The sequence below is a fragment of the Pseudochaenichthys georgianus genome, chromosome 6 (assembly GCF_902827115.2).
Source record: "Pseudochaenichthys georgianus chromosome 6, fPseGeo1.2, whole genome shotgun sequence".
Taxonomy (NCBI): Eukaryota; Metazoa; Chordata; class Actinopteri; order Perciformes; family Channichthyidae; genus Pseudochaenichthys; species Pseudochaenichthys georgianus.
Genome location: NC_047508.1, coordinates 35,796,286 through 35,818,006, shown reverse-complemented (window position 1 = coordinate 35,818,006; position 21,721 = coordinate 35,796,286). Strand labels below are relative to the sequence as shown.

General features: G+C 39.4%; 2 protein-coding genes across 4 annotated transcripts in view; one reads left to right on the top strand and one right to left on the bottom strand.

The window, feature by feature from the left end:
- Positions 1-10,956, bottom strand: part of kcnq1.2 (potassium voltage-gated channel, KQT-like subfamily, member 1.2) — a 180,861-nt gene extending 169,905 nt beyond the window's left edge. For all 3 annotated transcript variants that reach the window (XM_034084524.1, XM_034084525.1, XM_034084526.2), the window contains exons 1-2: positions 10,739-10,956; positions 7,433-8,046 (exon numbers count right to left, since the gene is read on the bottom strand). In XM_034084524.1, coding sequence (XP_033940415.1) covers positions 7,433-7,911 — 479 coding nt within the window. In that variant the 5' untranslated portion in view covers positions 7,912-8,046; positions 10,739-10,956. The remainder of the gene's footprint in view (positions 1-7,432; positions 8,047-10,738) is intronic.
- Positions 10,957-12,191: 1,235 nt separating this feature from the next.
- mrps35 (mitochondrial ribosomal protein S35) lies at positions 12,192-21,663 on the top strand. Its single transcript, XM_034086068.2, has 8 exons — positions 12,192-12,355; positions 13,319-13,374; positions 13,506-13,673; positions 15,147-15,207; positions 15,321-15,460; positions 17,024-17,133; positions 17,227-17,296; positions 21,150-21,663. Exons 1-8 carry the CDS (start codon positions 12,223-12,225, stop codon positions 21,417-21,419), a joined length of 1,008 nt encoding a protein of 335 aa, XP_033941959.1. The 5' UTR covers positions 12,192-12,222; the 3' UTR covers positions 21,420-21,663.
- The last annotated feature ends 58 nt before the right edge of the window (positions 21,664-21,721 follow it).

Sequence of the window (21,721 nt, the reverse complement as noted above, 5' to 3'; positions counted from 1 at the left end):
CAAGGTGAGGCAGAGACTCAACCCAGGCTGACAACGAAGAAGCTATTGTCTCATCTAGCTCCATTCAACATGTCTTGAAACCGAATGGCTACCATAGGCATGGCCAACGGAGTGTAATGTGTGTGGATGTTAGCTCCCTTGAGCAGGTGGCACCTTGCATGGCATTCAGCTGCCTCTGTATGAATGTGAGTGAATGCTTGTGTATGAAAATCGCTTTGAGGAGTCGTAAAGACTGGATAAAGCACTATAAAGGAAGTCCATTTACCATTTGTGCTTCTATGATGTTCCAACCTAGCAAACTGAAAACAGTTGCTCACATCTTGTGTGATGGAATCAAACCTAGGAAGGCCAGTGAGATTGTATGGCTGCACACCCCTTTGGTGACATATGGCACTGAAAGATTTGAGGTGTGCTTGACAACTAAGAACTAGACTTAGAGCCAATCCATCCCTCTTCAGGGTGAACATATCCAATCAAAAGTTTAATATTCAAAACCCAGGACCCCATGTAAAGGCAAATAGGAGCAGCATAGGGCACACAATTGAAGATGAAAATCATTCATGAACAAAGATTTTAAGAAATAAAGGTCGGGTAAGAATCACAGATAAAGGATAAAGGTACTTCAATAATAGGAACTTGCCAGCATGATAATAATATACACTATATTGATGTATTACTGTGTTGATCTTAATACAAATGAGAACAGCCACTGTCAAAGATGAAAATAACAATTTGTTTTATACGTCGTTGCCAGGCAGAGGCATTGCCAGCTTGTTGTGAGGTAAGAGACCAGAGAGGGCAGTTTGAAAAGAGGGCAGGCTTAGACAACAGAAAAATAACATTTCCCTTTAGTTGAAATGTGATTATCTTGTTAGGATAAGCATAAATATCATATCATAGTCATGTAGGCTATTGACAGGGTCATGTAATCTGTGTGTTTTCCTCCGGTGGATGGGACATTTGCTGTTTTAGGATACCCGGCAATGCAATATCCATGGGACTCCACATAGTGGACCTGCAGAGGGATGAATGTCAAAAACCTTGAGCTTCTTTGACTTAAAACAAGACAGGGTTGATATCATTCAAGATTAATCACACCACTATGCTGCTAATGGTATAACACTGAATGTGTGTTCAAACCTGTACAAAGATTCCTGCCACAAATCAAAACTTACACTCCTTATCATTAATACCTTACAAAAGAATACAGGGTACTAAATAAATCATAAAGTATTATAAGAATATCATGTTTGTTTGGTGCAATGACTAGTATTTCAGTTATAGTTTTTTATTTATCACAGAGTGCAGACTGCACTCATGGCTTCAAATTATTTAACTATTCATTCCTTTATTCTTTCCCTCGCTTACCAGTCAGTCTGACCTATGTCATACCTATTTGTATGCTTTTACTGATTGGAATATACATAAACATTTCACAAGATTAAACAAAACCATATCAAATACATCCAAACCCAGGGATACATATTGGGTAAAATGGGATTGTTATCAAAAACACGATTTTAAAAGTGTCTTTTATTTTTTTTTAAGAACTGTACCAGCGATTTTATTTCAGCCGATTATGCTTTAATGTCTTAGGCCTCGCCTTTTCTACTCTCTATGTTGTATAGTTGTCTTCACATAGTAGCTAGTAGCAGTTTCCATAAGCTTTCTGCATTGACACCATGAAGAGGTGTGGCACACAGGACTGGGTCACTCAACCACTAGCCAAGAATATTTAGCGGACCAAAACCCCTGGGATCTGATTAAAACAAAACAGCTGTGGCTTTAGCGAGTATTATTGACTGCAGCTCCGCCCATCGTCACTAAAATAAGTACAGCGTAGAGCAACAACAAAATCTCAATCAATCTGTAAAACTAAGGCAATATAAGCTTAGTAAACATCTCTAAATACAGACAGCAGGGACAATGTGATTCCAAAATGAACAGGTCATGTGCACACTTGCAGATTAGTGCACATGTATTAATAGAGACACACAGTTAGCCAACCAACAGCAGCAAGACTACACTTGTAGCTTTTGGGCCAACTTCGGCTTGTTGTGTTTAACTTGAAGTTATCAAGACAGATGGTGCCATGTGCAAAGGTTGGCTAAGCATTCACAAATCCAATCCACATGTTAAATGATGTCTTAACCTCTCTTAATCTCATCCAATGTAGCAGTGGATATCAGGTTGTGACATCATAAATGTCCTAACTGTCAGATAGGTAATATTGTTTTAAAATGTCTGCAGAGAGCTAGACCAGTTAAGGTGTCCAGATATTAGTTTATATTGATCCACTACAAACTAATAACCCAAGACATGTCGCTACAACATCTAATGATATACAAGTCATCATAACTCTAATAAAAAATTGCAACATCTTCTTACCTTTAACCAAAACACTCACTTTCTTCTCAGCAAGAGCTCTTTACTCACACCATTGGAGGTGTCGGCCATGTTTGTTTTACCATCCAACCTCAAAAAGAAGGCCCAACCACTTTCGAAGATAGCCCCTAAGTTATTCATGTAACTTGAATTAGAACATTGAAATATGATTAAGCTTAATATCAACATTGCTGGAGGTGAAATATTTGCCTAATATGTGTCAAAAAACCTTCTGAATTCAGTCTATTCAACAATGTGGGGGGGAAAAGCTTTGTTTTGTAAATAACCTCAAAAAGAAAATCTAACAATGTTTATTTAAATATTTATTTTCAACGAAAGATCATATTGCAATAAGAAAATCAGTAAAATAATCATTTCTAAATCATGCAGCCCTACCTGAGACAGATTCATGGATTTTGTATATGGTATAAAGTGGATTAGATGCTACTGTGATTCAATTAGAAATGGAAAACCAATTTATTCACAAAATGAAACCCTTATTTTTGTTGGGATTTGTGTTTTAGACACTGTCATATATCAAATCTGTTCTGTTAAATTGTATATTTATGTGTCAAAAGTTTATAAAAAGTTCATTTTAAATAGTTGGCTGGCTTCATTCATGTGTACTTAAGCTTCTTTCATGAATAAAAACAGCTTGTGAATTAAAAAAAGCACACGTAAAGTGAGACAGAGCAGCTCTTCCCCCCCATCCATCCCGTCCAATGGCTTAGGATGGATTACACCACATCAGCCACCGGTCACAAATAGGGATATTTCTTCCTGAGTTAGCCATCATCTTGTCCACGTAGTACTTGGAAAAAGAGACGTCATGCTCCTTGCAGGTAAATAGTTGGACGGGGTTTCAAAGCAGTGTCACTCCCTCCACCAGCTGTGTTATATTCAGCATCTTACCCTTAGCTTCTCTGGTAAATTCAGCTGTTCATTTACAAACCATCCAAAGTATTTAAGAGACTGCGATGCTAAGGTGGCATAACTTCACGGCTCTAGGGTCGGCTATATCAAGTTCAAAAATGACCTGCTGGTGGTTTATTAAAATGTCAGAGGGTTTAAAAATATGTAGTTTGTTTTAATGGAAAAATATATGTACATAGTTAGGTCTGTAAATATTATGTCCATTCATAATGCTTTACGAATTGTTCGACTTGTTGGCACAAGTGCACAATTTATGTTTATTTTATTATTATTTACATTGTTAATAACCTGGGAATTAGCAGGATGCATTTGAGTCGATACAAACACCTGGTGTTTTGTCTAAAAAAAGAATATTTATTTACCTTGATATTGAAAAATACTCAGTACGAGTCTTAATTGTACACGATGTATCTTATAATAGAAATCTACTTTGAAAAGCTAAGGATCACGTTAGCATCAGTCTATGGTTAGCATATATATAGATATAGAAGTCCATCTTCCTTTTTGTTTGTTAGCAGTCGCTTTTCGTGCAGCTACTTACTCCATAAAGTACAAAAGAAGGAAAGACCTAAGGCAAATAGATTTTTTCTTTACATTTACATGCATTTAAATAAATTATCCCCGGTATCCGTCAGTTGATAACTATCCTTTGATATCATCATATGTTATAATTGTTTTTGTTAGGGTTTGTAGAGTTTTTATATTTTTGAGAAGTTTTCAAAATACTTCTCAGCGACTACAGAGCAAAGGATTTACATACAGTTCATTCAGTCAGTAATCTCTTGTAAGCAGATATCCAACAAGGGTTTCCTTTCTGCCCTGTCCACATAGATGCGGGGATTCACTATAGCCATTTCAATAATCTGCCCAGATATAAAAATACACAAAAGAACAAAGTATTCGAAACAACATCTGGCCTGAGGCATTTTCATGAGGATAAACAGGTGCAATTCTTTCTCCAATGCATACTGCTCATTGTATAATATAGTAGCAATGACCTTTAGGACATTTTAAATACAACAACTACATATTACATTTTTGATTTGATACTATTATTCTGTCTCAAGTGAATTGACTCGTTCTGCCACGTAACTCGCTATAAGAAACCAAGTCACTGTTGTAGCCTGCTGTCAGTCTGACTGTAAGGCCATTAGGCATCGCGAGGACACCATAGACTGGAGGACACGCATGTACATGTTCATTCCCTTTGGTTATGTAAAAGACTATGAGGGAGTGGCAGCGTGAATGGGATCACTGCCTCAGGTTGTCTGTGTGCTGTTGAGTTTGCATCCTATTGCATAACACTCTTTTCGGGCACTCTTATCATATGCTGTCCCGAGACCAAGGGATTTCTACGCACTCTGACAAGCTCTGTCGTCATAAGCATGGAATATGTGATGGGATGTTTGTGTTTCTGCCGGTCTAGTCATGGACTGGAGAAGCATGACATTTGATATATCATATTCATATGTACATTTAGTTAAAAGTGTTGCATTTAATAATAATAATTGGTTTTCCAACATCAAGATGAGAGATCGCTTCCCGCCAACCCCTCAATAAGTCTGAAACTGTTTTTGTTTTTTGCCACGAATTATTTATTTAGTAAAATAGGAAAAATAAAAAACTGCCGTTCACACTGCATTAAAGTAGGCTAATGTCAATTCACATTTGAAAAAATGTAATCTGTTTAGGTTCAGGTACTTTTTTTTAGCATTAAGTAAGTATAACACAAATTATTGAAAAAGCCTCTTTCATAATTGTGATGTATACCAGCTTTCATTTTGGCAGATGCATGCTTGTGTCTGCATGCAAACATGTGCTATGTTAATATACTAATAATATGCTATACTGCTGGCAGGTATGGAAATGTTGCTGATCATGACATCAGCTCAATCAAGTCGGTGATGAATTGAGCAGCTGTGTGTGTGTGTGTGTGTGTGTGTGGTGTGTGTGTGTGGTGTGTGTGTGTGTGTGTGTGGTGTGTGTGTGTGTGTGTGTGTGTGTGTGTGTGTGTGTGTGTGTGTGTGTGTGTGTGTGTGTGTGGTCTAGCATTACTATACTTGTGGGGACCTACATATGTTTACATAGTCACGTGTGGGGACTCGCCTCCCTTATGGGGACAAAATGGAGGTCCCCATGAGGGGAATCATTAATTTTAGGGTGAAGACTTGGTTAGGTTTAGGGTAAGGGTAAGGGTTAGGGTTAGGCATGTGTTGGTTATGGTTAAGGTTAGGATAAGTCTCCAGGAAATGCATGTAAGTCAATGTAATGTCCCCTGAAGTTGTGTGTGTGTGTGTGTGTGTGGTGTGTGTGTGTGGTGTGTGTGTGTGTGTGTGTGTGTGTGTGTGTGTGTGTGTGTGTGTGTGTGTGTGTGTGTGTGTGTGTGTGTGTGTGTGTGTGTGTGTGTGTGGTGTGTGTGTGATGTGTGTGTGTGTGTGTGTGTGTGTGTGTGTGTGTGTGTGTGTGTGTGTGTGTGTGTGTGTGTGTGTGTGTGTGTGTGTGTGTGTGTGTGAGATGTTTATCAGCTAAAGTGTCATCCTAATGTAGAGTAGGCAAACAGAGGGCTGTCATCAGCGCCGCCTTTAACAGATCTCTTCTTCCCGTCCAATCGCCAAAGAGGCCAGGAGAATAGAGTCCCCCAGAGACAGCCATCGACAAGTAAGAGTTACTTACAAGAGTGTCAGTAGGTATCAGTCCGAGGGGTTAATATTAAATGAAGTACCGGCTCAGGTTGCCTCTCCTCTGTGAAGAGAAACATTAAAGACCCAATTACTGCTATCACCAACGCAGGGCAAACAAAACACAGGACAACGGAGAATCCCTGCAGTGTTTCCATTCGTCTTTGACACATAATATCTTAATGAGACCGAATAATTGTACTTCTCTGCAAGCACCATATCACACAGACAGAGCTGCCACTTTTAATAAATGAACATTAGTCCTAGTCTATGTTTAAATTGTGAGGTCATTATAAGGAACATTTGCTTTTGTAGAAGGGCATACATGTGTTTGGATTATGGAAGATGTTGGAAGAACAGGACCTTTCATGAAATTGCAGATATTGAAATTGTTTCCCGGAGTTTCGTAGCAGGCCAATCACTCCTGGTTATTATTGGCAAGAGCTGCCTGCCTGTTGAGTCATGAACTAAAAAGGGAGATGCTTTGTAGGTTTAATCCACTTTACGAAATCATTTGACCAAATTAATTGGAGTCTTAGTTGCTCATGAAAGAATATTTAATTGCATTTGTTGCAGTATATGAGAGTGCACTAATGCCAAACTGAGAATAGGCTTACCCTATTAAATCAAATGTAATCTATCTACTGTCGCTGATCTATTCACTGCATGCATTCAATTCTTGAATTATGGAAGATTATTGTTAAAAAAAAGATGTGATTATGAGCTCAGCATATTCAAATGAAAAACTAACAAAGCATACATATTTAAATTACTTGTATAGATAGATATTTAGCACTTTCTGATCAAATGTGTGTTAGTCATATTTGTATTAAAATGTTTATATATTATTTTGATTACTTATTTAATACACTTACAAAATCTATTTGTATTTTCAAGAGGGCCTAGGTATAAAAGTCACGGCTCGCCACTGGCTTTGAGATCCCGGGGGAAGCAGGTCAATGTGATCTGGTTGACCACACCTTTGTCTATTCTGCTCTCCTTACAGTTAACAATTAGCAACCTCATGCATGAAACATGTGGGGAAGCACACTGACCGGCAGTTAAAACGCTGCCTACATGACTCATGTTATCCACGGCCACTCAGGAACACTTTGCTCCTCTCTGTTGGGGTTAATATGTTTGGACTGTGATAAAGTTTAAGTGATGATGTAATGACTGGAAATGTTGGATTGTGGAAAATGTGTTAATGTGTGAATACATGACATTTAGATTAAGGTGTTTTGTATCACCGGTGGGAACCTTTCCTTATTTACCATACGTACTTATACGTACCCTTATAATCTTTATTTATTATAATTCAGTCTTTTAAGCCAGCTTGTCAACCTCTTTGGTCATCTGTAACTATTTCTATTCATTTAACACGGCTACCAAACTGAGATTAGTATATTCGGACAGGTAAGAAGACAGGTACTCACACGAGGAAGTGGTAGAGGAAGCATCTCAGTCCAGCAGGCCTCTCCAGGAAGTTGTAAACATCACCCTGCATGCTCGTCTTGGTGTAAGGGCTCTTGAACTCTTTTTGATGATTTAGCATCCAGCTGGAACGAGGGAGAGACGGAGGGACAGAGATGATGGAGGGCTGGCTCTGAAAGGTCGGACGGGCTGGACTCAGTGGGTCCAATGGCGGAAAGGAGGAGATGCCAGATCTATTATTCCCGCCTGGGGGGTCCAGTAAAACTACAGGGTAGGGCCTTCTGTCCGGTCTAGTAGCCAGCAGGGCAGTACTAGTAGTCGTAGTGGAGGCTGCATCCATGTCCTGGTCCAGGCTGAGGCTGGTGCTGGTGCTGGCGTAACCGTTAGGACTGCAACTTATATAGGAGCTCCCCATCCTGCTGCCGTAGTCGCGTTGCACATGGCACGTCATGTGAAAGGAGTGTGCTCGTCTCTCCCCCATGGTGCCGTTCAGAGTGAGCCCAAGGAGGATTTAAAAGTCCTTGAAAGTCCTGGAGGTTTCGACCAAGATAAAGGATGAGTCCTGTAGGATACGACGCCTAGCAGGAGGCTTCTGTGCTGCACTGCATGTCCATACCTGAAGAGGGAGGATTGACATGAGTTATGGAGATAGTATGACTGAAATAAGCTTTGCCCTGTATAGCTAGGGCTTTGTTAATTTAGAATCCCTCATGAAAATACAAGACAATCTAAAGCTTAAAGGTGGGGTATGTAATTTTGGAGAAACCAGCACGAAGGCGCTAGAATTTTAAAGTACACCACCGTAAAAAATCTGCCTCTTCCTTCAGACTTCCTTACAGAGCCCCTCCTCCAACACACACGAACGCGCACATGACCAATGAGGGCACGAGATAAGTTTGTGCACAGATGGAAGGCTGATAGGCAGGTAGGCCATCCAGTTATTTCAGCCGGGCCGGCTCAGATGATTGGTCGTGCTTTCTGCAGTGCTACGGCTTCCACAGATGACATTTTTGTCAAAGCATTTAATATATTCATTGCTATTAGGATGTTAAGAGCATTCCATGGAATATAACAAAAAGTGTTTCTGAAATAAATTACATACCCTACCTTTAATGTGCTGAACCACTATTAAATTGTATTTACAACTGCGATAATTTATTTTGGCTCAAACTGCATTCTTTTTAACATCATCTTTTATATCTCACAATATTTACAAACTGTTAAGATTGTTTGGGAGTAGCATAAAAGTAACCCACAAGGATATTAATGGTTTTGATAATTGTTTGGTTAATAGGTCTTAACGCAAACTTTGAAGTTACTATTGAAGCAACTTCTTCTGTAACAGGTGGCATACGAGCGTAGCAGAAATGATAATTTTACTACAAAATATCCTCATATTATAATCTGGCAAATAGGAAGGGTGATTCCCCTTAGCATGCTACTTTTGAAATGTTGCCATACTTGGATCAGAGAACTGTTGTGCACTGATGCAGATTAAGCCTTTTCATTGTGTAACAGCCCTAGTTTTTACTCCAAGATAAGGCTATCTGCAGGATGTTGGCGCCATGAGGAGTCGACGTTTGCCAAGTTAAAAAGTGCTGGAAAATAGAAGGGAATGCCATTTGTGTGAGTGATAATTAACAGCGGCATGTACACTTTTGAAAATGCTAATTCAGGGGGGCTATGACACTGTGATTTATGACCATGAGAAATACAAAAGTAAAAGGGATGTAATATCCACAGAACAGAATAAATGTGTGTCAGAAACAGGTCAGCAGTCTTTTTCTGAGGATTTACCACTGCAGAACTTTTGCTTTGTCATTTATTGACGTCAAACAACCTGCCTAGTTTCCCATCTGGGAAAGTAAAACAAATGCAAAACAGGCACTCTGCTAACATTTAGAGAAAATAATCCACTATTATGTTAACCAGCCAACATCTAATGTTACGCCAGTGATACATGTCACATCAGAAAAGCTTAAACAATGTGCAAGCAGAGGAAAATTAGACTGATTAAACCTAGAGACAGTTTGAGGCCACGTTGGCAACTTGTCTGTTTTCTTCATTACAGTCACAGAGTGCAAGGTTAACGCCGAGCACATTATTCATGCATGCACACTGGTTCAACACTCCAAGTGATGCATGTTAATATTATTCAATGCTTGATTACTTCGAAAATTGGCGTCATGAAGTTAACTAAATATGCATGTTATTTTTAAGTCATAATTGACTTCCCTAATCAAATCTATACCAACAATCACAGGAGCAGTATACTGTGTGAATTGTTCAAAGGGAGCTATAAATCAGCAACACATCCTAATGAATTATTGTGACTAATATCAGTTCCTTATGTCCCTAATGAACCTGTAACAAAGTATGGACAGTCTGACAACTTGACAAAAACAGTTTCCATCTAGTCAAAGTGAATTGTACTCCTTGTATGAACAATTAATCAGTGTGTCAAAGGGAGGTAGGTGAGCCAGTATCTTCTCTGGAAAGACACTGCACCAGGTAGTGTGATTGATGACCGGATGTTGTCGCAAAGGATCGGAAAAAGTGTCATGGGACAAAAGAGGTAAGCTAATTGGAGGCAGCCACCCCCGTCCATATCTGTCCTCAACTAGGGATGAACTGATGACAACAAACACGCTGTTGTATCCCTGAAGATAGAGTTTCTACCATTAAAACACACCTTCATGACACACACGGGCGACTGTGGCTGCGAGGGAGTGCGGTCGTCTTTCCACCAGAAGGTGGTTCGATCCCAGCCCATGCAGTCAACATGTCGATGTATCCTTGGGCAAGATACTTAACCCTGAGTTGCTCCCGATGGCATGGCTAACGGTGTGTGAATGTGTATGCGTGTTAGTTCCTAGAGTAATATACACTGCTCTGTATGAATGGGTGTGAATGGGTGAACGACATGCAGTATGTAAAGCGCTTTGAGGGGTCTTAAAGACTGGATAAAGCGCTATATAAGTACAGTCCATTTACACACAATGAACCGTCAGACACTCCTGAACCGACTTTGACATATCACTACTGAAAGGACAGGGTGTGGGTTAAAACACAAATAATTATAATATTTAGATTTCACAGCCTGAAGAAACAAGTGTTACTCTTTGTATCTGCATAACTAACCTGTGTAAGCAGTAAACTAAATAACAGGTTTGTTTAATGACGCTGCATAATCAAGCACATGTAAAGTCAATATTTGCATCAATTAATGATGTACGTCACAATTGGTGAGCTCTTAAAGAATTAGACTGAACAGCAAAACGATGTCAAGCTTGAGTGTCAAATCTTACCTTAAACTCCAGAAACACTCCTCAAGTTGTATTCGGTGATAAATAATAGGACGTTATTTCAGAAGCCAGCAGAAAAGTTCGGATTTATTTTATTTTTATAAAAAAAAGTTCTATCGAAAGAATAACTCAATTAAAATAAGATTGAATTAATCTTCCAGCGCTAAAATGTAAAATGGACATCATAAACACAGTAAGAAGCATAAGTCTCTCATCGGCTGCTGCTTGCAGGACTTGTCCCTTTGAAGTGCATCGCAGCCTGTGCATGGATTTATGCTGCGTTCAAGGAATAGGGGGATGTTTTGTGTCAGTTTACTATTCGTCTACTGCAAAGTTGATGCATGTATTCAAATTAAGTGAAATATATTAAATGAATTATATTAGTGAAATATATTAAGTGAAAGGTGGGTCCTGCATCATAATATGATATTGTGGGCCTGTCTTGATAAGGGGTTGTGTGTACAAATATAGTCCTTTAAGTGCAATCTTTTTATTCTAGTCTATATTGAAACCTCATGGTGCATGATGAGTCTCTTTAAAGTTGTGTTAAATCAGATTAACATTGATATATTATACACCTCGGCCAAAACAACATGGGCCTAAACAGGGACTTGCAAACATGTTTTGCCCCAAAGCCCGAAAAGAAGTTCACAGATAGTGCACTTTGTATCCTTAATGTAAATTGGGTACATACACGTAGCCTAGTGTAACATCATGAAGACCAGGAAGTAAACACTAGAATAGCAACACAATGTGATACAGTTCGACCAAGGAGTGTAAACAACACCGAATATGTATATTCCCATCATAAACTAGCTAGGTATTGTATAAGCACGCTGATAGACATGTACACAACACAAACAAATATATTTGCAAACGTACCCCACATGCAGAATATTGTCTTTGTATGCTAGATCCGGTTGATGCAATTGTACCTCAATAAATATCACTGACATCCATGCTACTTCTTTAAATAGAAGTGAACTCAGTAGGTTTATCAACTTTCCATTGACCTTAAACATTTTAATTGTGTTCAACCCTTTTTTATATCTAACAGGAAATCAGTCATGCATATGCCTCTGACTCTTGCGTTAACGTGGGTGGGTTTTCACGAAGTTTAGGGCTAAACGTGGGCCTTGCTTCTTCGGAAATAATGGGTTTACATTTTCAAGCTTCTTTGAACGCACCACGAAAAGCAGCATCTGTCACACTTGCGCAGTTGCAGCCTAAAATAAAATAAAGTACTCGTGTAAATACGGATGGAAAACAGCTATTTTCATTTATTTCAAACAAAATAGTTTTTATATTTGAAATCAATTATAACAGGGCCGAATGAAGTCCCATTATAAATTACGAGCTGTTACCATGAGCTGTTACCATACCTATGCTCACCTGTACGAGGCGCTGAAAACTCGCTCTGCACCCTGATAACGTTTCGCAATTCGCCTTCTTGGTCCCTCACTGCACGCCGTAGTCATTGGGAAAACATGGCATCTCACGCAAGTAAGGCATTTCTGTCCCTAGGTCGAATTCATGTTTCTGGTGTTGGACTCCAGAAATCACTGAGCAGAGCCACATACGCGACCGGTGTGTCGACACACACTGGAGGAGGAAATAAAGGTGAGTTTTACTGTCGCTGCTGAGAGACATACACACTCATTCGTGCTGCACGCCTAGCTAATGCATGGGTGCTGTTAACTAACCAAGGCCAAGTTATTGTCCCCATGTCCTTTGACAGTACATTTATATTAGCAGTCAGTGTCTTAACTTTAAATTATACACATCACATCAGCTGTAATCACGGACAACCATATTTGTCATTTGTGCAATTTGATATGTATTGAGGCTTTATACATCCATGTTGGAGTTAGTTCAAGGGGTGTTTGTGTTGGCTCCTGTGTCTAGAATATTGGCAGTAACAAGATGACATCTTATCTTCCAAACATATCTACCCACCCTCAGAACTCATACTTAAAATAAGTAAAAAAGACAGAAGCATGGTCTAGAAACGGGAAGTAAATCTAAAATAACTGTAATACTATTAGGCTGTTTACTAGTGCTTCCTGCAGTTAAATTATGTTGGATATTAGTTAATCTGCTGATGTACTTTTCTTGTTGATTTAAATCTTAATCCCTAATGTGTGTTTGGTCTACCTTCACAAAACAAGCAAAATCAATGTACTTTCATAAAAGGTTTCTTTGAAAAACTGCGTAATGACATATCTAAATGGTTGGCTATTATTTTTCTGTATATCAAAAAATCTATTTGCAAATTAACATAAACTCACTTGAGTGGCTCTTTATAAACAGTACAGCAAAAGATCATAATGATAAATAAAACAGTTACAATGTACATCATACTATGAAATACACCTTTCACATACACGTTACGTACATGGTATCCTGAAGTAACTGCAATGTTGAAATACAAGTAATAAAAGATAAAGTAAACACTATACATAAATATAACAGTGTTAGCAGCATGAAATGCATTGCTGTTACCAAATGTAGTATTTTCTTTACCTTTACACATCAATTAAGTGTATTTGTGTCTTAAGTAACTGGAAATATTTTATATTTCAGGTCGCCCTGATAGAGGCGGTCAACGTCAAGGATTCCTAAAAAAAACCAGGAGGACTGTAAGTCTGCATCTTTAATGTCTCTTTTCCAAGATGAAGGTTCACATATTTGACACGTATCATCATTAATCTGCAATAAACGGTCACAGGTCTTCTGTTGTAAAGCCTCGCTTTGTCTTGTCTTGTATCAGTCAGGGGAGCCCAGGACAGATAAGATGGTGGTGGATCAGGACTGGACGTCTGTTTATCCCACAGCCACCCCCTTCAGACCGAGCGCCGTCCCCCTGCCTGTGAGGATGGGCTACCCCACGAAGGGAGGCGTCCCTCCAGGGAAGAAGGGCAACTTGGAACTGATCAAGGTTGGACCTCTTTTATCTTTTTAAAGACACTTTTATCAAAGCAAAAATAAACATGTTTTCATATAGAACATGAGACTCTCTACCACCACTCATCCCAACCACCTATGATAGACATTTCTCCCTTATTTACTAAAGTAGAAAGTAATCAAATGACCAAGGAGTGCATTTCTAATGTATGTTCATAAAGTATATCCTTTGGGTAGACAATTAAAGCATTTGCATAATACTTGACGATAGCCACAGGGTTGAAAGATGGTAATAAACACTTTATCCAAGCTGTACCCGCAAGTTAAATGACATTAACTTTGATGGTTCTCATTTAGTCCATGTGTGTCTCCCATGATCCAGACTTTATCAGTTGGATGACATTTAGTTGGGTTTTTGTCCAAAGGCATTCTAACATCTATTTTGAGATGTAATTTTAAATTATTAAGTACATTGTAATGTTGGGTTTTACATCACTAACAATTGGGAAAGGCATTCTGGTGTGTTTGTGCAGTCCTATGTGGATTCTAATAAGTTATATGTCATTGTGTGTAATGTGTATCTATGTTTAGTTGAGAATATTACAGTCGAGACTTTTCAAGGATATCAAACCAACTGCGGCGTCCTAATTGCATTCACGATGTAGTTTTCTTTTTTAATCTTATCAAATCAAGTAACCATTTAGAATAAGGTCAGTCCTCATTAACAACATGTATCCACACGGCGCAAGGATACATTTTTGCAGTTTTCAAAATTGGGCACAGAATTAAATTGTAGGGGTATTTTGCACGAGTTGAATAAGATTAAAATCTGCTACAGGCTCAATCTGTCCACACACACTTGACAGTGGGCTCTTTCTGCTTACCTTGGCATTTACTTCCTGGTATTCGTTATGATGAGTTAATTGCAGCCTAGCAGGAGTATTGGAGCACTTTTTGCTCTGACCTGCGGCTCTGTTTCTGTCCCCGGATTACTGAGCTGCTGTGACCAGACACCAGCTGCTCCATCTGGACTGTAGCCACAGCAGATCCACTACACCCCTCACCCCCTCACCCCCTCACCCCACAGCTGGATCACTGCCCCCAGCCTAACGATATTGATTTCATTATCTTGCTCTGCCAAGAGGGCTTAACTGCTCTTGGTTTTTGACGCTTTAAATGTGTTATTTTTCTCATTAAAACGTGTATGTTTCTCATTTGTCTAAACATGCTAGTTGTATGACCTCTACACATTTCAATTTGATCTCAATTTAGTTTAGTTTTCCTCTTTGTGTTCTGTGAAATTAAACACAAGTTTATTCTGAAATCTAATCTATTCTTAAATCATCAATTTGTAGATGGTCATGAAAGCTGTTAGTCTTAATTTTGCTTTCCACTTTCTAAATGAATATATGATTACTGCAGGACCTGTTGTTGTTGTTGTTGTTGTTGTTGTTGTATGAATAGCTGAGCATTTTAAACCTTTCTATGTCTTTCTCATTTCTTTCAGATTCCAAATTTTCTGCATTTGACACCGGTGGCCATCAGGAAACATTGTGAAGCTCTGAAATGTAATTTGAATTATTGTTTTATTTTGTTGTGATGTGTAGCAGCACATAATATTCACTTTAATACATATATAGGCTGAGTCAGTGTTTTTAATATTCCTTTTCTCTGCTGTCAGCCTTCTGTACAGCGTGGCCCTCTGCCTTGGGCACTGACGCCCAATGTGACGAGCACTTCCCCGTCAAAGTGGAGAGCACAGACTACATGTCCGCAGCCCCCTCCCTCAGAAACCCCTCCGCTCGGGTTGTTCATCTCAGAGTGAGTCCCCCTGCTTTTCCAATCCTTTAAAGTTTCTATAAATATGTTCTGACCTCAGCTCTACCTGATGATCTGCAGTTCACAGATGTATAGAAAGTAATGTGCAGAGAAGCCTGACATGAAAAATGAGATTAGAGATTTACAGCGATGCATAATCACCAGCTGACATCATGATGTATCTAGGGAGACGCTCTTTGTCCATTGACCTAAGAAATGATGCCATCAAGTTGGCAGAGATTATAACCATAAAAGCATATTCGACATGTGCTCAAGCTGTTAGTTTAACGTCCTTGCGAATGGGTTTGTCAACAAAATATACATCATTGACATATATGTTGGGACATTTTAATATTTCTCTTAATCCCCGCTACCACTAATCCAGCCATGTGCAATCTGCCTCGAGAAACATACACATAACCACCATAAGCCATGAAACTAATACTCAACCATATGAATATACTAAAGAATGAACAAGAAGTAAACAAATTAAACATAGGCTGGCCAGTTAAAACACATTTAGCAATGCCATATACATTGTGTGTCCACACAGATCAACAAAAAGTAGATCCTTGGCGTAATGTAGCTAATATTTGTTATATTATTATCACATTACCTTCGTGTGTAGGTGTAAGCTTTATGTTTTAAAGTTTAACAGGATCTTAGAATATGGAAGAACGGATCAAAACACTATTTTCTGTTTGGTGGCTGGACAGTTTCTCCTCTGGCTTTAGGAGACCAAATGAAATGTATTCTTTCCATTATGTTTTGGGTTTTATTAGCATTTATTTCCCACATTTAAACAATAATAGCGTTCTGCAAAAAACATCGTTCCCTCCTCTCAGCTCTAAAACATGAAATCAAGCTTGACAACACAGACTCACAGCCATCAAAACTGCCTGTGACAAATCTGTCCTTTTCTAGGTGGATTTTTTCTCCAGCAGTAATCACCAGCCATCTGCTCCACTGACACTCCGCCTTAGATTATATCAGCATGCTAGGAATTATTCAGACATTAATCTGGGTGGATTAGGCAAAAACAAATAGATCAGAGGGCAAATCTCAGTTTCAGCTTCACAAAAACTCATTCAGTTTTTAAACGTCAGCAGTAAGATTTTCTTCAGTGGAATTGTTGGAAAGCACATCTTTCAGAATAGACATGTCAACAGTTATCTTTTAGATGCAGTTGTGTTGCTTCATACAAATTATTCTAAATCAAAGCTACGGAAAAAAATGAATCATGGAATAATCTCAGATTTTCCTTCATCCATTGTGAGAGGGACTTAAGGGTTACTTTGAGTGTTAAAGCTGGGATTTCATCTGTAAAAAGTGTAGTGTTTTTAATCAACACAGTCAAAACTCCATGTAGCTTAAATACATATAGTCTGGGTTGTGGTTTTATTATGTATACGGTATAGAGATTCAGACGGGAGGTATAGTACATAATGCAATCACATCTGCTCTAATCGTATTGTCTGTGTATTTCTCTTTACATCACAAAGCTTACACAGCAAGTGCTCTAACTGTTTCTCTAGTAGTAATCCACTTATCTCGTTGCCATCGCAGGTAAAACTGTCCAGTTTAAATCTGGATGACCATGCCCGCAAGAAAATGCTCAATCTGGTTCGAGACAGATACTGCAAGGACACCGATATCCTCACCATCACAGCTGAGCGGTAAACACCCCTTCTTTAGGGTTCATAATACTAAATAAAGCTGTCAAGAAATGTAATAATTCACTTCCTTTTGTCTCTCCCTCCCTCCACCAGCTGCCCATTGAGGAAGCAGAATCATGAGTATGCCATGTACCTGCTAACTGTCCTTTACCACGAGTCTTGGGTGAGCAGAAAATATTCTCTTTTTTCTCTACTTTGCTCCGTCCACTTACCCTTTTCTGTGTTTATTAAAGATGACATTTTGCAGATATATCCGTCTCTCACTTGAACTGTTAACCTGCTCTCCTTTCAGTGCGTGTGCCCTTTTTAAAGGTTTAGTTTTTGCACACACATAAGACTGCAATAATCCGGATAAATAGGAAATAAGAGGTCAAGTAGTAACCGATATTATACAAGCAACTTCCTTTCTACTTAAGGAGTCAAATTTAGAAAAAAAGCGTGTCATAAAAAAGGTGTCCATCTCAAGCCCTGCACTTGATATATTATGTGGTATTGGTCATTAGCCAAGTTATTACTTTAACTAAACGTGTACATTCCTCTGTCATCTAAACAATAATGCATTTGGATAATAGTGGCATAGTTACCAGGGAGACTACTTGTATGCCTATTGAACTGCACATGGTTAAAGCTTAATTATACACAAAATATTTTTTTGTTTCTATCTAGTCAGGTTTTTGGATGAACGATGTGTACAGTAAAATGTATAAATAAAGTTGTATTGAATTCAATGGTAAATCCCTGAATGTACAGTTTAGTGTTAATGAAATATCACTAAATTGGCATAATGGTCTGGACTAAGAAAAATAGCATGTACAATATATTTTGGGAATAAGACGTTCCTTTAAAAAAAGGTTTGCAAAAATATAATATTACAAAGATGACCTTCCTGTAAAGATTTGTTGTATTCCTTTATCTGTATCTCCGGTGACATGTACATATGGTAAGCGACATGGCCAAGTTGCTTTTTACCAGGGAGCCGTTGTCCATCTTGCTCTGCGATCCGAGAGACCCATTAGGGAGGAATCAGCCCTGAATGGGCAGGAGGGACGGCAAACAGCAGCATTGTCCCGCTGACATTTCTCCACAGATTAGGGGGAAACAAACTCCCCTATCAGGTGTTGACCCTGATACTCTTAATTCACATTAAGCCAGCCATGCCACATCAGAGAAGTCTGCACCAGGTCATCCGCTCAGGCACCGTGCGCATGAATTTGCAGCCAGGTGCATAAAAGAAAATGACTCTCTTATTGTGCAACCTTTGCCTTTCGGGACCTATTCCCGTTATGGCTTAGTCACATTTTGAAAAAACAAATTCTCTCAGTTGGGAAAGGTGTCCGAGCCAGGAAGCTGAACACCGTGCGCTGCCCTTTTGGACACACAATGGAAGGCACAGTGCTTGTCCAGCAGGCTGGTGGAAGCTGTGAGCATAGTGTAGCGTTCAGGTTGTAATGCTAGCCCACAAAGAGGCCAATTGTTAGCAGCCACTGAGGTGATTGTATCTCCCACTCAGGGAGACGGACCTGCCCTGCTCATTCTATTTTGTGCTAATCCAGGCCAGTGCTGGGCTGAGTGCTCCGAGCAGCTCCAGTGTGGAGAGGAGTCAGACTCGAGACCAGGGGTCTCCAACCTTTCTTCATCTGAGAGCTACTTTGAAAAAATGAAAGTGGCCAAGAGCTACTTGCATCACATCGCTTACATTTATTCACATAGCACTCATCAGTTGAATTAAGCTATACTTTTGTACACGTGTGAAATTGCAATACCTAAAGCTTATCACAAATCTTAACTTCACATCAAGGTCCAAGAAAACGACAATTTCTCACATATTATTATGGCCCACATAGTAAGTACATCACTGAGAATTCACATAAATGTCCTTAATCACCACCTGACAAGCTAAGGCACTTATGGTCAAATAAGTGCATTCGCTCTTTTTTACAGTTAGTGAGATGAATGGCGCTGCATGGAGTCCACCATAGGAGTATGCTGAAGTGGACCCACTTAGATTCACTCTAATAGTCATACATGTTCATCAGTCAGCCTTGTTCTGTATTTAGATTTCATGACATTCATGTCAGAAAAAGCTGCTTCAAAAAGGTCTGTAGAACAGAACCAAATAAAGCAGACATGTTCAGTACTGCTTGGTGAATGTTCTTACAGTTTTCTGGGTCTACAATGCTCCAGAAATGTTCTGAGTTTTACTGAGACTTAAGCTGAACATGATTTTGGAGATGTATAACCTCCATCTCCACAGGATTGACACTGAACAGTTCAGCCATCTTCTTCTTCTCCTTCTTCGTCTTGACATTCAATTATAAACTATAATAAATCAATTGTATAGGTCTAACCTCCCTCTATCTGTGTGTGAAATTGCTCCATCCTCAAAAACAAAAAACTAATACTTCTGCAGTCTAGCTGCTGTTAAAAAAAGGGAGTATTTACAGCATTATAAAAACAAAAATAGTGCATGTGGGTGCACACTTATTCTCTGTCTTACTGTTCCATAAATCCAATGAATGTATGAGATTAAGTTAGCTTCATCAATCATCTCGCAAACAGTGAATAATAAAGTTTCTATCGGGTCACTATCAGCCTGTCACTCATTATTTTCAGCGGGTTTGGTGGAACGGAGAGGAGACAGTGATCGCGGAAGCTTTCCTCCTGCCTTCACAAACTTTACACAAGTATTTATCAACTGAAAATAGCAAGAGGACATTCATACTCTGCAATCCAAGACTTGATTAAATCCACTAAAAACCTGACATGATGATAACGAGTGTTTTTAAAAAAACACAAATCCCTCCCTGTGTGTCTCTGAGCCGCAGCGACAGGGCCTGATTCAGAGCGGGTCATTCTGCTGTTGGTTCTGGACTGGTGTTGCTGGAGAAAGCAGACTGTGGTGTCGTTGTGGTGTCGCTGTCACGTCTGTTAATGACCTGACCTGTTGATCTCTGCGTCACCGGCCAATTTGATATTCGTGTGTAATTCTAAAATCAAAAAACGTTATTGTCCAGCCGCGGCCGAAAAATCAAGAAGCAACCCACAACGCTATAATCGATAATCGAGCGGCGAGCTACTGAAAAGCTGCCGATCGACGTGTTGGAGAGCCCTGCTCTAGAGGCACTCCACCTGCGGTTCTGAATCCATACCCAACAAGTTTTCCCGAACTGAAAATATAAATGTTATTTGGCAAGTAATGTTGTTCTGTCTGTTGACCAAACGACTTGATAATGAATACAAGTTCAGACATGGTGTCACTGCTGCTAACACTCTGTATTATTTAATATAGCATACTGTATGAAAGCCAAAACAGCATTGGGAAGAAGGTTGGAACGCACAACTTAAAACTTAAACTCACAGTACTAAGCTTTCTCTTTGTAAATCAAATGTAGTAAGGTTGTTTTTTTCATGAACTAATAAGAGCGTAAATGTACGTTTTTAGTTGCCATTTAACCAAGAGAAGCCACTTGGGGAGACTTTAATTTACGAGACTCTTATTATTGACTTTTGCTCTTTAATCAAGTAATTATCATATCACTAGTTTGATGGAGTAATTGGTGGAATGCTTCATTAGTAAAATAATCCATAGCCTAAGACTAATGCTACTGTTTAGTAGGCCTTCATTTTGTCAAAGGAAGCTGCTGATCTATTCCCGAAAAGCTACTTCTCCTCCCTCATTAAGACGGGATGTTGTGTGGATCAGATATGTACAGCGGTAATGATGGTCATTAACCTCAAACACCTGCAGAGCAGCGGGGCTTTAAGCTGCCGCACAATGAGCCGTGTTGTTCAAGGGAATGTGATGACAGTTAGACGGGCAGCGGAGGGGGCACTACGTATAGAGAAATACTATCTCTGAGAGGAGCATCAAAGAAGTGACCAAGGACCCTCATATTTAACATCTGGTTCCGAACTAGACTCAGCCACACAAAATGTAATGTGTCAAAATTGCTGTAACACACACACACACATTTCAAATCGTGAATATAATGTGTCCTATTTTTCTCATCCATCAGAAAACCGAGGCCTGGGAGGCTGAGAAGACCGTGGCGGACATGGAGGAATACAGCTGGGAAGAAAGCCCGTCCCAAAAGAACATCTTAAGCATGTTGGTACGCATGAAAGTGGCCGGAGAAGGAGAGGACGAGGAAGTACGAGAGCAGCTGCTGGGAAGAAAAGAGGTGCAGGAGTACAAGAACTCTGTCACGAGGCTGAGGAACGAAGGAGAGAGCGAGAGCACCATTCTGCAGTACAAAGAGGCCGTGAAGAAAGTGCTCAACCTGTAATACAGCTTTATGTACAAATGTATTTACATGAACATGGTGAAAATAAGCAGCAGGGACCACAAAAAACGTGTCATTTTGGATTCCATCTATGTTCAAGTAACACAAACACGAGATTACTGTAGGTATTTACTGCTCCAATATAAGGACATCATCAATGGTCTCAACTAATGTATTCATTTTCCAAAATACTGTCGAATCAGGTCGTCTTTATTACAAAAAATAAAAGCCTAATGTAAGCGGTTAAGTGTTCTGTCTTTGAAGTGTGTATGCGTGATGATTAAAGCGTTTCTGTAATGAAAGCC